The sequence below is a fragment of the Malaya genurostris genome, chromosome 2 (genome assembly GCF_030247185.1).
Source record: "Malaya genurostris strain Urasoe2022 chromosome 2, Malgen_1.1, whole genome shotgun sequence".
Classification (NCBI taxonomy): domain Eukaryota; kingdom Metazoa; phylum Arthropoda; class Insecta; order Diptera; family Culicidae; genus Malaya; species Malaya genurostris.
Window position 1 is genome coordinate 188,466,358 of NC_080571.1, and position 15,660 is coordinate 188,482,017.

Consider the following 15,660-nt stretch of genomic DNA (forward strand, 5'->3'; position numbering starts at 1 on the left):
TAGTTTGTGAGGAAAGCGTCCTTCTTTCCGCTCGAGGTTAATATAACTGCGGTGCGTTGTTCTCTCTGTGAGTGATTGTGTAACTGTCTCCGATAGACTCTCATTCGATCTGTAGGTGCGCACACAACTCGAAGAGCGCAGGATAGGGATGATCATGAACTATACCCCATAGGCGCCCCTCCAGTTACACCAGAAATCGGACACGGTGTCCGGATCGGGTAACGACTGTACGAGTGTCCTCCGCTGGGTGATGCTCGATGTCCTGCTCGCATAAAACGCTGGTTTAACTCTGTCTATTGAAATAGTTTGCTTTTTTCCAGAGATGATAACTTCGAAATGTTTGTTGTTACGGCTTGTCACTTGATAATGTGAAGGTTTGGCTTGCTCGGAAGGGAGCCTGGTGAATGGAAGTCCGTGAAAGCCTTCCCTGATAGGATAGATTTCGTTCTACGAGGTCTCTCAGACGATGTCATGGTAGTAGATCTTTCGTCATCGTCTGAGTCAAACGGAGTAATATCTACCTTTTTGTCGGATGTTCGCCAATGATCAACCTTTCTCGTCTGACTAACATGCCTTTTCAACGATTTTCCCTCGTCACTCAAAAGAACTAAACTGCCGTTGTCCTCTTTAATCACCGTATATTTCTGCGGATCAAACCTACTGTTCCCTTTTGCACGTATAGGTCGCTCAACAATGACTGTGTCTCCAGGAAGTACGCGACATTTTCGTGCTCCTCTTCTTGCGTCTTCCCGTTTTTTGCTTTCATTTTCTCCATTTCTCCTCTGCAATTTAATAGTTCCTCGTCATATTTTGTCTTCTCGTAACGTAACAAAGGAAGTTTGCGCTTGATTTTTCGTCCGAGCATTACTTCCTCCGGGGGGAGACCGGTTACTGAATGAGCAGCGGCATTGTGCGCATTAATTGCAGATTGTAACTCCTGCTTGTAACAAGAACCATTGCTAACGGCAGAGGCCATCGCTTTATTAACAAGTTTCATATAAATTTCGACGAGGCCGTTTTGCTGCGGAAATAGGGGAGTTGAAAAAATTGTTTCGATGGCACGTTCAGCGCAGTATGTTTTATATTCTTCACCGTTGAATGGTGGTCCATTGTCGGACCGAATACATTTTGGGAATCCTTCTCTTGCAAACACTTCTTCTAGGACTGATATGGTCTGGTGAAAGTTCGTTGATTTTACCAACCGAGCAATCAAGAATCTGGATCGGTATTCCACGATTAACAGAATTGACACTCCCCCGAATCTAGCATAAGGACCATTGAAATCTAGTCCTATTGTTTCCCAAACTGCTTGTGGCGCAAGGATTCCCTTCATAGGAGTCGGTTTCTCAGGTCGGCCGTTCGTTTCGCATGTCTGGCAACTTTTAACCCACTTTTCTGCGTCGGAAGCGATCCCAGGCCACCAAACACGCTCTCGCAAGATGCTTTTAAGCTTAGCAACCATGGGATGTCCATCATGAGCTAAATCTAACGTCTTCTCTCGAAGTTTTAGAGGAACCACAACGCATCCATTTTTTACTATGATTCCATCGTCAACAGACAAATCGTTTGCTACACTTTCGAACCTTTTAAGCTCCTTGGGCCAGACGTCTGTCTCTAACGCATCGATAACACGTTGAAGTGTTGCATCTAATGCCGTTTCTTCTTGAAGCTCTTTGATAGTCAAAAATCCAACTGAATTCGCTTCGAGAGCTGCAATTTCCCAAGGGCTGTGCTTTTCATCGAATGGATCATCATTGCCTGTGTATAGTCGAGAGGGTGGATCGGCGATGTTGTCGCGTCCTCGAATGTATTCCACGTTATAATCGTACGGACTAAGACGGAGTGCCCATCCGTCAGCTCTTGTTAGGGCCCTTTTTGAATTCTCACGAGAGCGATTCAATATGAAGGTAACACCTTGTGCATCAGTTCGTAATGTGAAGTGTCGTCCAAGAAGGAAAAATGAAAAATGCTCTACAGCCCACACCGTGGCCAGGGCTTCCCGCTGGTTCTGAGCACATCGCTTTTCCGTGTCTGTGAGAGCTTTGGACGCAAAACTTATGATACGTGGGGATGCTTCCAGACTTTCATGTACTAAAACCGCGCCAAGAGCGTTAGGCGATGCATCGGTTTAAAGGATAGTTTTTTCACTAGCGGCAAAGTATCCTAAAGTTGTCGTACATTGTGTAATTCTATCCTTAATTGTTTCAAATGCCGCAAGCTGTGTTGGTCCCCAGTACCAGCCTTTACTAGTAGTAACAGCCCAGAGAGTGCTAGATATGTTAGCAAAATCTTTTATATGTGTACTGACATATGATGCTAGACCAAGAAAAGATTTGAGCTCAGACACGTTGGCTGGAGGCCTGAATTGCCGAATTGCTTTAACCTTTGCCTCATCCACGTGGAAACCACTTTCGTTCAATCCATGCCCCAAAAATATGATGAAATGTTTTTCAAACTCACATTTATCTTCGTTGAGGGTAAGATTGTTGACTCGAAGTATTTTCAAAACTTGACTGGTAATATTCCTCAGTTTCTCCAAGGTGTCGGCGTGTATCAAAATATCGTCAATATAGACGATTACATTATCGATACCTTCAAGCAAGCGGCACATTTCTCTCTGAAAAATTTCAGGAGCACAATTCACGCCAAACATCAAACGTGTGAAACGGAACATGCCATTCTCGGATAAAAACGTTGTCAATTCGCGTGATTCCTTGCATAGTTCCAGATGATAATAGGCATTACTGAGGTCCAACTTAGTGAAGTACTTTGCACCATGAAGTTTTACACGCATTTCATCTATCAGAGGCATTCGATAATATTCTCTTTTTATCGCCTTGTTTGGTGCGCGCATGTTCACTACCAAACGAAAATCATTTTTACCCTTAGGTACCGCCGACATACCGCTTATCCACTCAGGTGCCTTCGTGACGCGTTCGATAATACCTCGTGCTTCCATATCCTCCAGTCGTGCTCTGGCTGCTTCACGAAATGCTGCCGGGACATTATAGTAGGCGTTTTTTTCGGGGGCAACTGAAGAATCCACGCTAAATTTAATTCTCACTCCAGGTATTTTTGGAAATGTTTCTGTTATAGGCTGTTCAATTGTGTTCACCGTAAGGCCCACTTTCAATAATTTCAAATCATTTGCTGTTTCTCGTTCTAGTAAAGATCGGCGACCTTTCTCTACCACAAATAAATTCTGCAGTCACGATTGGTTTAATTGCGTCTTCCACTTCGATCGTTGCTCTGAAGGCACATTGAACTACCATTGGAGTTTCTACAGCATATGGTCGGAGTTCTCTGTGCATTCGTTTATCAATTTGCTGAAGTCTAGCCACTCCATTACGGTACTCATTTTTCAATTGTACCCAATCTATTCCACATATGATATTAGCGTCAGAACCTGAGTCGACAAGGAAGCTGTATGGGCTAGACGAACCAATACGACAACGGACTTCTGCAGCGCTCAGCGATATACCATTTACTTGCTACATAAAAGGCAATGTAGAGAAAGAAAATCTTATGAAATCACCGATTCATCATACGAATATAGAATAAATCGGGAATGGAGCAATTATAGACAATGAGCGAAAGGGTTAGCTATGTATCTGTATTTATTTCACGAAAAAAAAACGTTCTATATATAGATATAACAACAAGGGAGATTTAATTTATACCTGGTCGTTCTTAGAATCCACTACAAATTCAGGTGGAAGTTGCGAGCTGATCCGAGGCTTTTCCTGAATATTATTCACATCAGTTTTCTTACTACGGTAGGTTGCAGCGAAGTATCCGACTCGTTTGCATGTATTGCATGATTTATTCAATGCAGGGCATATATTTCCTTTGTGGTATATGAAACCGCATCTTTAACAACGTGAGCGACGACCTTGACGGTGATCATGTGCGTGTTCTTTCGGTCTTTCAAAACCTCTGTAATCTCTTCGAAAACGTTCACTTTCACGACTGTGCTCTCGTTTACGATTGATCGCTAAAACTTCCGAACCGCTATCACACACGTTGTGCTCGCCAGCTTCGTACGCTTCAACACGTGTTGCTGCTTGAACAATGTATGTTGCATCATGCCCATATGTTCTAGCAGCAATCGCTAGCTCTCGATTCTGCATTCCCTTAAGGTGAAATGTAGCGAAATGCGAAAATCGCGTTTTTGATCAATTATTCAAAAACTAGGCCGATTTTCGAAAAACCAAAAACACTTAAGTTTTCGAAATCAAATTTATCACAACTAAGTATTCTTAGAATTTTGAAATTTTGCTTTGCCGAGCCGTAATTGGTTTTTGAAAATTATCAACGGTCACTGTTCCGTCCCACGTGGATGATTTTAGAACTGAAAAGTAGTGTTTGTAGCAGAATTTCACAAAGAATCTGAAAATGCAACTCAAAATTATAAAATTTTAGCTAAAACAACCGAAAATTGAAAAAGTTTACATAAACTTTTTTGCATTTTTTTTATTGCTTGCGCGCTGCTGTTTCGTATTGAGGTGGTGTGAGAAATGCACGGTGGGCATGGTGGCATTATATCGTGAGCAAAAATTATATATAAAATTATGACGCGAATTTATGCAGCATTGGGTTTTTTGTTGAAATAGAAACGAGTTGAATACAATAAAATGGGTATTGTAAGAAATTGTTTATTTTCTAAGTAACTGTCATTTATAATGCTAATAATGTCCAATTCTGTTGAGTTCAATGCATTGATGTTGCTGAAGCAATAAAGCCTGGCTGTGTGATATCGTATAACAGGTATTATTTTAGATTGTAGCAAGCTACTGAATGAAATGAATACAAGCCAAGTATTATCGATCATTAACATGATATATAGGGTGATTTTTTAAGAGCTTGAGAACTTTTTTAAACAATAAAACGCATAAAATTTGCAAAATCTCATCGGTTCTTTATTTTAAACGTTAGATTGGTACATGACATTTACTTTTTGAAGATAATTTCATTTAAATGTTGACCGCGGCTGCGTCTTAGGTGGTCCATTCGGAAAGTCCGCTTTTTTATCGACAAATTTTGTTCAGCGATGAGGCTCATTTCTGGTTGAATGGCTACGTAAATAAGCAAAATTGCCGCATTTGGAGTGAAGAGCAACCAGAAGCCGTTCAAGAACTGCCCATGCATCCCGAAAAATGCACTGTTTGGTGTGGTTTGTACGCTGGTGGAATCATTGGACCGTATTTTTTCAAAGATGCTGTTGGACGCAACGTTACAGTGAATGGCGATCGCTATCGTTCGATGCTAACAAACTTTTTGTTGCCAAAAATGGAAGAACTGAACTTGGTTGACATGTGGTTTCAACAAGATGGCGCTACATGCCACACAGCTCGCGATTCTATGGCCATTTTGAGGGAAAACTTCGGAGAACAATTCATCTCAAGAAATGGACCGGTAAGTTGGCCACCAAGATCATGCGATTTGACGCCTTTAGACTATTTTTTGTGGGGCTACGTCAAGTCTAAAGTCTACAGAAATAAGCCAGTAACTATTCCAGCTTTGGAAGACAACATTTCCGAAGAAATTCGGGCTATTCCGGCCGAAATGCTCGAAAAAGTTGCCCAAAATTGGACTTTCCGAATGGACCACCTAAGACGCAGCCGCGGTCAACATTTAAATGAAATTATCTTCAAAAAGTAAATGTCATGTACCAATCTAACGTTTAAAATAAAGAACCGATGAGATTTTGCAAATTTTATGCGTTTTATTGTTTAAAAAAGTTCTCAAGCTCTTAAAAAATCACCCTGTACAAACAAAGTGCTAAACATTGAGGGTAAGCTTCGAGCCAGTCAGCATGGAAACCTTATTGGAATTCATTGGGTTTTCAATTATTATGAATACAATGAATCAACGCTTGATTTTGCTTTCAAAATCGATTGAATAATAAGGAACTACGAAATAATTTTATATTCAATTCCATGCCCCAAATATGTGCTTGAGAAAAGATTCACTAAATAATTTTAACTGCATGGTATGATGAACTATTAGTTATAATTGGAATGTATTCCAAATGTAATCTATGAAATTATTATTTGATGATTTCTGGCACCAGAGGCCAGTTTCTGCTTGGTATTCGTTTCGTTCTCGTTGAAACAGACATTTCTAGACTATATAATTCCGAAAGTCGCTTCCGGAAAAAAGTCAATGGTAGTTTATGGTACTATAAAGTTTGTTCATTTCAATCTTAGTTCTCACAACCCCTGCTAGTGATGTCCGAGAAAATGTTCCGCTTTTTATTATTGCACACACATGAGTCGGCCTCTTTGGCTTGGTTTGAAATTTCTTCGGCTGTGTATGTGAATATTTCATCATACCGGTTGCACAAACGATGCTTTGAGTGCAAGTGTTAGTAGATCAGGGCCGCTTTTACACAAGCCCCGGGTCAATCGACCAAACAAATATATTAAATGATATAACCGGGACCTTTTTTGCTCTCATCACTTGTTCTCGGGGGTCCTCACACAAATATTGCTTGAGCCCGGACCCATAGAAACGTGAAAGCGGCCCTGTAGTAGATGGAATTTTATTCTTGGAACAAGACGCACAAAAGGAAACACACAGTTCGTCATTTCGTATTCAGCAGTGTAGCAGCATGGTATTCGTTACAAAGCGTATGCATGGTCAGCTGACTCGCTATAGTAAAAAAAGAAAGATCAGTTGTACCGTTAAAAAAAACACAGACCGTAGCGTTAACAGTGATATGGAATATAATAATTCACTAGTGAGCCAGCATGATGAAGAATTTTTCGAAAAGTAAGTGTACCGATTTTTATATTATTAAAACTCTTTATAACCAAAAAATGATCAAGAAATTGGATACTTATTTCCATTCGTATGGAAATTGATCAACATGTTCTGAAACACCTCCGAAAAAAAAATATTACTACTAAATTCTTCAAAGTTTGTATAAGGTGGGACTGACATAAATGCAAAATTAATTTATTATAATTTCGGGAATTTACATTTAAAATCTGTTTACCAATTTAACAGCTTTCTATCTTCCACAATCGGTTTATTTATTTCTTATCCTTCCAAAATACTTTTTTGATAACTCTATTTTAGAAACAATGCAGTATTTGTGCAAACTGGTCCTAGACAAAGACGGAGTAACAACGCAAGTGCAGTCTCATATAATAATGCTTCTACCTTGCCTTATTATTTTAGTTATCACCAAATATAATTTTACTCTGCCATATTCCAACTTATCTTTTTTAAATATACTTTTTATTGTAATAAGAATTAATTTTAAATTGAAGAATTGAATTGGATGTTCAGTCCCAAGTGATGACTTTTCATCCCAGTTATAAACATGACTTCGTTATTACCATTAGTAAATCATTTGCTTCAGCAATTCTTTGATGGTTTTGTAAGGAAAGTTGTAAACCTTCTTGTAATGTGTAATGGGAAAAAAGAATTTATATACTAACATACAAACTAATGCAAAGAGTAAATCGATTCAATTGAAGATTGCATCGATTTTTGTCGGAATTTGCTTATAATATTATGTGACATTACATCTAATGGTTCTATAGTTCTGAGTCTGTGTAACTTATTTGTACTAAACAAGGGAGGGTGCTTCAAAATCATCTTCTGAATTCTATTCTGAATCCTTCAAAGCTTTTCCTTCCTGGTGAACAACAACTTCACCAGATTGGACATTTCTGACAACCAACGGGTAGATTAAAAAGATCAGAAGTGAAAAAATTATACAAGATTGGAGCTACACTCGAACATTGAGGATTTTCTGTTCGTACTGGTAGAAATTCATATTTACAATTCTGCTAACTAACCCGGAGAGAAAAATAACCAGAATGGTGTTGATTATGAAGTATTTTATTCATTCCGGTTATTTTACCCACACTTTTACAGAACATGTTTTGCATTTGGGTTCCCTATCACAAAAAATAGATCGATATCTTGTGAGTGTTTGCAAATCGCCATAAAAGAAATTTATTTTGTCGCCAGTGCATAGGAATGTAAAATATGCTCTAGCGATAAATTAGATTCCATGTGTAGTATACTTTAGTATTGAAAGAAGGTAATTTGATGTTTGATTTGCCATTGGACCAAAATGACAACTCGACCACCCATTCCAGTAATCCTATGAAATCGATGAACCACATAAAGTGGGTTGCTTTTCTATTTGACATTTGGTTTAAGGAATGTTTCTGTCACAATAGCAATATGAATTATGTGAATATTGAAAAAAAATATAAAATTCATCTTCATTCGTTCATCTATCATTCGTTCTTTTTTCATAAGACTTTGCTTGGCAAGAGGCAAAATGAAACAATTACTTTAATTGATTTTTAATTTTTTCAGTACTTTGATCATTTGGTAAGCCTTCACGACAGCCATAAAATGTTATTGAATTCTATGTCAAATGAAAAAAAATTATGAAGCTTCTCAGACTAGTACCGATGAGGTCGTTCGTGATATTCTAATCCATCAACCAAGACTTCACGATCTCCCTTTCGTTCGATTAAAAATGGGACTTTCACTTCCGGAATACGAATACTAATAATATTACACTATCATACGATAGCGCAACATTTTTAATTAAAAATTCAACATATATACTGAAATTTTCCATCAGGCTATTTAATTTAAATTCATGTTAGTGAACATTAGTTCAGCTACCTTTGAGACAGGTGAGTGTAAATTTTTGATATACACACATACATATACAGATATTCAGTTATTTATACAAACTGATTCGAATGGTATGTGGAACTCTGCTGATAAGCCGATTTTAACCGTTGTGCACTCGAAAAAAAAAACACCTTTAACCACCCGAATGGGTACCCGGGTACCCATTTTTTTAAATCGCTGTAAGTTGAGCATTTTTCAACCGATTGAAGTAATTTTAGCACTGTTGGATTCAGGAACTTAAGCTCTTTGGGATTGGTACCCATAAAGATGGACATGGTGCTCCTGGTTCCCAGGAACCCGGATATCCTAAATGAGTTCCGACATCGAGGCATTTATACACGGATTTCACGTATTTTTGTAATCTTATCTAAGAATTGCTATATGAAATCAAGTGCTATGCTGAGTTGTTATGTTTATATATTTCAGGGGGCATCCGTTATGTACGTAACATAAAATTTTGAATTTTTCTACCACTCCTTTCCCCCTTTGTCGAGCATTTCTCAATCTTTTCACCATGTATTGTCACGTATTTTTGAAACCTCTCCCCCCTAAACGCGTGACGTACTTTATGTATGTTCCCTTATATACTTCACTTTCTTATCTTCAGTTTGAAAATTATTATGTACTTCAGGCCTATTGCGAGGAGCACGCAATACCAAATTTTGTGTTATGTATGCAATGTAATTAAATGCATTAAACATCACGAAGTTACTTCCCAAACAGTTTCGTTCTCATTTATATTTCCTTTTTTTCGTTCTATGAGAGTAAGTCCAGAATAGGCCAACTACCCTTTAGATGACGTCATTTTTCTACAAAAGGTTCATTTTGGTACGGCCTTTCTCAAATAGCTGGTTTGGAAAAGTTTCAAATTAGTAAATGACATTTATGGTGGAAAACACAAGTGTCGGAACATTCTACGGAAATCCGGATTAACGGGAACCAGAAGAACCTACTACAGCAATATACACGGCCATCGAAAAGTGGATAAATTTCTGAATTTACCCGTACTGAAAAAATTCAAATCGGATGGAATTTGCCTTAGTTACAAGCATTTTTATTTGTGGGTACCCGGGTACCCATTCGGGTGTTTACGAAATAAAAAAAATTTGAGCCCCCCCATTCGACCCCCCTTACTGTAAAATGAAAAGTCAAAGCATGAGAAGTTATGGTCCAACTAGTTCTTGGAATTGACCGAATTGCAGAATCTTAGTTTAAACCTAACTCAGAAATTTCTTATTTTGAAATTCGAAAAGGTACCCGGGTACCCATTCGAGTGCATAAGGGTTAAAAATGGTTGAATATGAGAAAGGTAATAAAAAATTAAATCGGAAAAAATGATAGAGATAACAAATTTTTATATTTGGTTAATATCAAACTAAGACAAAAAATACACTAACATGAACAAAACCAGGTTTCGAAAACTATTTCAATTCTAATAGATTAAATTTTAAAGGTAAATTTGTCGATTACGATACTGGAGTGGGAGTGGAAAGCAATCACCATCTCATTTATGGTATTCTAGGTCATTGTATTTTGTGATGTTTCAAATACCCACTAAGCATGGGAGAGATGAAAAATATTGGAATATTAGAATCGAAATATTACATGCAATTTTACAGATAATTTTTCATAATGTATTTGTTTGAATTCATTCAGTCAATGTCAAAGCCTTCAAATTAATCAAAAAGATTCTTCTAATGAATTTTGGTTTTGATTGTGATTACATGTGCGATTAGTTTATTCAAGCACGACACACTCTACTAAAGAACTACACTTGAGAAGGATTTACATAAAACAAATTTCAGATAAAATTCGGTGGAAATGACAATTTGTATTATTCCAATGACTACACATGATGTGCACATCTCCTTCGAATTGGTCTTTCCGAGACTAATCATTGTGCTAGTGGCAAAGGTTACCGTGTGGAGTATCATGATGTCAGATCTCAACTAATAAATTCTTTGCGTACCCAAGGTAGACTATCCAATGTCCCAGTTCACGACATTCTTGCTTGTCGTGACCTTCCTGACATGGAACTTCTTAATTATTTCATCCCGAAAAAAAAAAAGCAAAGCCTTGGTATTACATTCCTGTAGTGGAATTTGACCTTCTTTTTCAACAGACTTCGCAGCCGATTCAGAGTGTACAGAACCATTGCATGGCTAGTGCTACGGTTCTACTGACACTACGAATCCTTCCAGGTCGGGGCTCGAACATACGACAACTGGTTTGTAAGACCAGCGCCCTATGCATTGAACCGCCAACTCGGGACTCCCGACCATTGGAGTTATAATTTAATTTTTATTCTATGTTAGACTCCTTCCTCTTCCATGAGTTCAACCAGCCAGCTATCTTATATTGAATAAAAGTGATGAACTGATACAAATAAACCCGAAATAGTTATGAGATCATATACAAAATAAAAGTTTTTTTTTTAATGTAATTCATAATAGCAAATCGCTTGATAAAACCAGTGTTTAAATTAACTAATAAATACCAACATACTAATATGATATTCGAAATATATTAGGTTTAAATTACTATGTATTGTGGATGCTACGACGAAGAAAAACTTATGTATATTGCCTATGAAACAAACGTATTTATGAAAATAAAAAACAATTTGTATTGATAAGTGGCTTTAAAAAATATAGCTTGAAAATTAAATAATTATTAGTTTTTGTCGATGACCGTTCACATCTTTCTTTGATCTAGCTTTGAAGAGTTTACTAACACGCATCAGTTTGTAAGTTATAATCAACCAAACTGGTAAACCATTGAGGGCAATAGAGTAGTCGAATTAGATTACTTGCTAAGGTGGATTTGTGCCCTTACTCCGCATCATTTAAACACATGCAGCTTGCCGAATTTTATTGTGATTAAAGAAAGTACTAAATGCATGGTTGCCACGATTTTACTAAAATGCCAGACATGTGGAACATGCTTTTCGGGGTCCACGGAAAATCCTAATAATAATGGCCATGTGCGCAGAAGTGCTGTTTGGGCAACGATTGCCAGCGGCGAATCTTATAGCCACAGCGAGGAGTTCCTGGCGTACTTAGGTGTTCCTTTCATATGTTTTCAAACATTCTTGAAAACGGAACATGAAATCTACGAAATAGTCAAGGAGGTTGCAAACAAATCCATGGATGATGCAATAAACGAAGAAAAATCATTGGCTAAACAATTTGACGAAAACGGCATGCCATGTGCAACCATTTATTTGGATGGTAGTTGGCCTGTACGTAGCTACGGGCACCGGTACACATCCCGTTCTGGTACTGCCGTGATCATCGGTGGCGAATCGAAAAAAGTTATCTTCGGCGACAGTCGGAACGCATTCTGTATTAAATGCTACTTCAACAAAAAGCAAAACCGAAATGATGAACATAAATGTTTTCAAAATTATAATGGATCAGCAGGATCCATGGAGCCCGATATTTTAACATCCGGATTTGAACAAATTTTTATAAAAGGTTTAAAATGTAGAACGATAGTAGGCGATGGCGATTCAAATGTATTCGACCAGCTGAAAGACAGAAGTAGCTACGGTGAAGAACTTGTCAAAGCAAATTGCAAGAATCATGCTATCAAGAATATTAAAAAGCACCTTCATGCAGTATTTGTTACACATTTCTATTCAATATGCCCCACTCCTTATTCCTTATTCCTTTTCTTTGTTATCTAAACACTGTCTAGTTAAGAAAACATTTTTTTTGTCTGCATTAGATTGCTGGGAAAAATTCGAACGACATTGTTCGAACTAAGCTACGTGTCAAAATCGAAAAAATTTGTGCCGGCGTTCATGCTGCCATACTTTATTGCGCCAAACAGGGAGGATCTGACGTTGATGGATTGAAACATGATATACAAAATTCACTAAGTCATGTATTCGGTAACCATGAGAGATGCAGAAGCTATTTTGTTCAAAGCCCACAGACCATAACAATGAAATGCATGAACTTAAACAGGACTTAGTTGTATACAAACAAACTCAAAATTTGTTAGATAAGCTAGCGATGGAAGCTGATAGACTCCGGTATGGACTATCAACAAATTTAGCCGAAAACTTCATGACAATTGTGGCTAAATATATCATGGGAAAAAGAGAAAATCTAACATGCCGTGGAAGCTACTCTTTGAGAGTTTTGCTGGCGATTTGTATGTACAACGAAGGGTACAAGTGGTCATTGGCGGCTTACGAACAATTTTCGCTTAAGCGTCCTAGTTCAGCCTTATTGAAGTATATCGAAAAACGTGAGAAGCAAAAATTTAACACAAAAAAGAGTCGATCAAGAGATGAGCATGCAAGAGGCTGCACTAAAAAAAAAAGCGAGGACTTGGACTATGGTCCAAATGCCCTAAAAGGCATAGACATGACAGTTGCTATTACAGAAAAAATCAGTGCATATAAGGTAAGGTATTCTTTTAAATACTAATTTGAACAAAACCATTCTGAAATTATAAGCTTAAATATTTCATTCATTAGGAAAATATTCGTTTTCTGAAAGTATGCAAAAATTCTTTGTTGATGTTGGGCATGAATTCTGATCCTTAGGCGGAATTAGTTATCATGTGCATCGGATATAACGGTCAAAAAATCTTAAATTAAACTACATAGATTTAGAAGGGAATTCAAACAGATTTTAAAATTTTTTTTCGAAATATAAGTCTTATTAGTATCTTTAGATTACTTTACGTTCCAAATATATTTCAATTGTTTTGAGCAAAACATTCACGAAACCCATTAAACTTTTTAAAAACCAGTTGATATATATATATATATATATATATATATATATATATATATATATATATATATATATATATATATATATATATTAATTTTTGCCATTTTACATCATAGCTTAACTTAAAATATCACATATCAAATATGAATCATGATAGAAGATGATCTAAGAAACGTTTGAATACTATTGCAATCAACTATCCAGCAGTTTATTGAATACAACAATTTAAACCCCAGCCGCATCTCAATTGGAAGTCTCACAGTGTTTTTTTAACTTTTTCGAAATAACACCAAATTTCGCCGTTTCACGTATTTCACGACATCTGAAACAAAACATTTTTTTTTTCGAGTACTGAAATTTCATGTACTCCAACCAATCACCCCCCGTCCCAACTCCCCGTCAAAATTGGTAATTTATTAACGAAAAAATTTTTCAAACTATGACCGCCAGGCGGTACCACTTACCTATGTCCGATGAGATAACCAATTTTTTTTTAGCATACATCGGTATAGCATACGCAGTGATAAAAATGACTGGGAGATAAATTTTGATGCTTTTCACGTCTTTACAGTCACTTTCCACAAGACAAACGCTATGTTTTTAGAATTGACGTACGCTTTATAATTACTGTCGAAGACGGTGATCTTACCGTTGAAAACCAACGTTTTTTCTTTTTTTTCCCTTTATGGGCTACTCTGGCCGAGGGGGGTGGTTACAACGATCCGCACTTTCCATACCGGACGAACTAGGCTATGGTGCCCAAATGAACACTAGTAACGAAGGAGGAAACCGGCCTATCATTGATAGGTTCCCTCCAGCATGTAACCCAAGCGACAGATTCCTTTACGGTTATCAATTTGCAACGAAAGATACGAATATCTTCTATTGTAAGTTCACCAGAGAGTTTGTCACTTGGGCAGGAAGTGTGTGCTTCACCTTGTAACCAGTCAATCATTGAGTCGTGCGTCTGTATCGTATTAGTATTTTGTCATCTTACCAACTGCTTCTGTGTCTTAAATGTCCTCGTCGATGAGACTTTGGAAAATTTCGCTTTGTATCCGCTTCGGTCTTGGCCCTGCTTTCCTATATAGTCTTTTATGTCTGAAGCGGTACAAACGATTATTACTTTAATGTTCCTAATATATGATATGTTTGGTCTACTAACACTATCCATTCTAATCTGCTCTGATTGTTTCTATCTTTGTCGAAGTTACGTTACATTTCCTTTTCCCCATTGCATCGCTTTTTTGATTATGCCGGAGAAACCTGTTAATATCTCAATGTGATAATTTATCAAGAATGAAGAAGTAATAATAATTACTATAACAATAATAATATCAATAAGAAATAATAATAGTGACAATCACAACAATAATAATAACAATAATATTTATAATATTACAATAACAACAACGATAATAATAATGATAATAATAAAAGTAATAATAAAAATAGAAATATTGTGACTTACCAAAAGTTAATATGTCATCAAAAGATTTATTACATTAACATACCAATTTTTCGTCGTTTCACTGGGGCTCTTGATTTGTTTTCAATTTCCTTTTGGTATTCCTGTGGCACCCTAGGATTTTCCGCTCCATATCGTTTTTGTCTATAATCTTTTATTTTGATAGTTTCTCGTGATAAAAATAAAAGAAAATCAGGTATTAGTAAGCTTGTTAAATTATATAATGTAAGGATGCGCATTTAACACTAGATTGCCCATGAAAGTCACAATATGTAAAGAATGGAAGGATTGCTTGAAATTCTGTGAACTTTTTTAATTCTTTATTTAACGATATATGCACTTAGGAATACTGCACTAGCTTTTATTTATTCTGTCACAGTTTATATTATTGACTTTCTCTCTTTCAATCATTTTGACTGCTTTTGAGCAATTTAGGTCTAAACTAAGTCTTGGGCCTTCTAGTGTTGAGCACGCATCCAGTAAACAAGAACTACATGTATTTCGTGAAGAAATACTAGGTGTGATTGGATGAAATGGTCCACGTGAACCGTTCTCTTCCAGAAACACACATCTCACACTCTTAGTTAGAAGGTGACATCTGTGTCCAAGTTGGAGAAATCTAAGTGCATTCAAACCTTTCCCGATATGAGAGTGTATCCACACTTGATTAATCAGTTTCGTCGTCATTGCAATTTGTAAACATTACCGATACCGAGCCGGATCGGAAAGGTTTGAAAGTTCCTAAACGGTTCATAAGATATCAATTTA

General features: G+C 37.0%; 1 protein-coding gene across 1 annotated transcript; it reads right to left on the reverse strand.

The window, feature by feature from the left end:
* Positions 1 to 631: 631 nt before the first annotated feature.
* LOC131429052 (uncharacterized protein K02A2.6-like) lies at positions 632 to 2,959 on the reverse strand. The gene is made up of 2 exons (XM_058593102.1): positions 2,179 to 2,959; positions 632 to 2,091 (listed from the first exon to the last, which is right to left on the reverse strand). Exons 1-2 carry the CDS (start codon positions 2,957 to 2,959, stop codon positions 632 to 634), a joined length of 2,241 nt encoding a protein of 746 aa, XP_058449085.1.
* Positions 2,960 to 15,660: the final 12,701 nt, after the last annotated feature.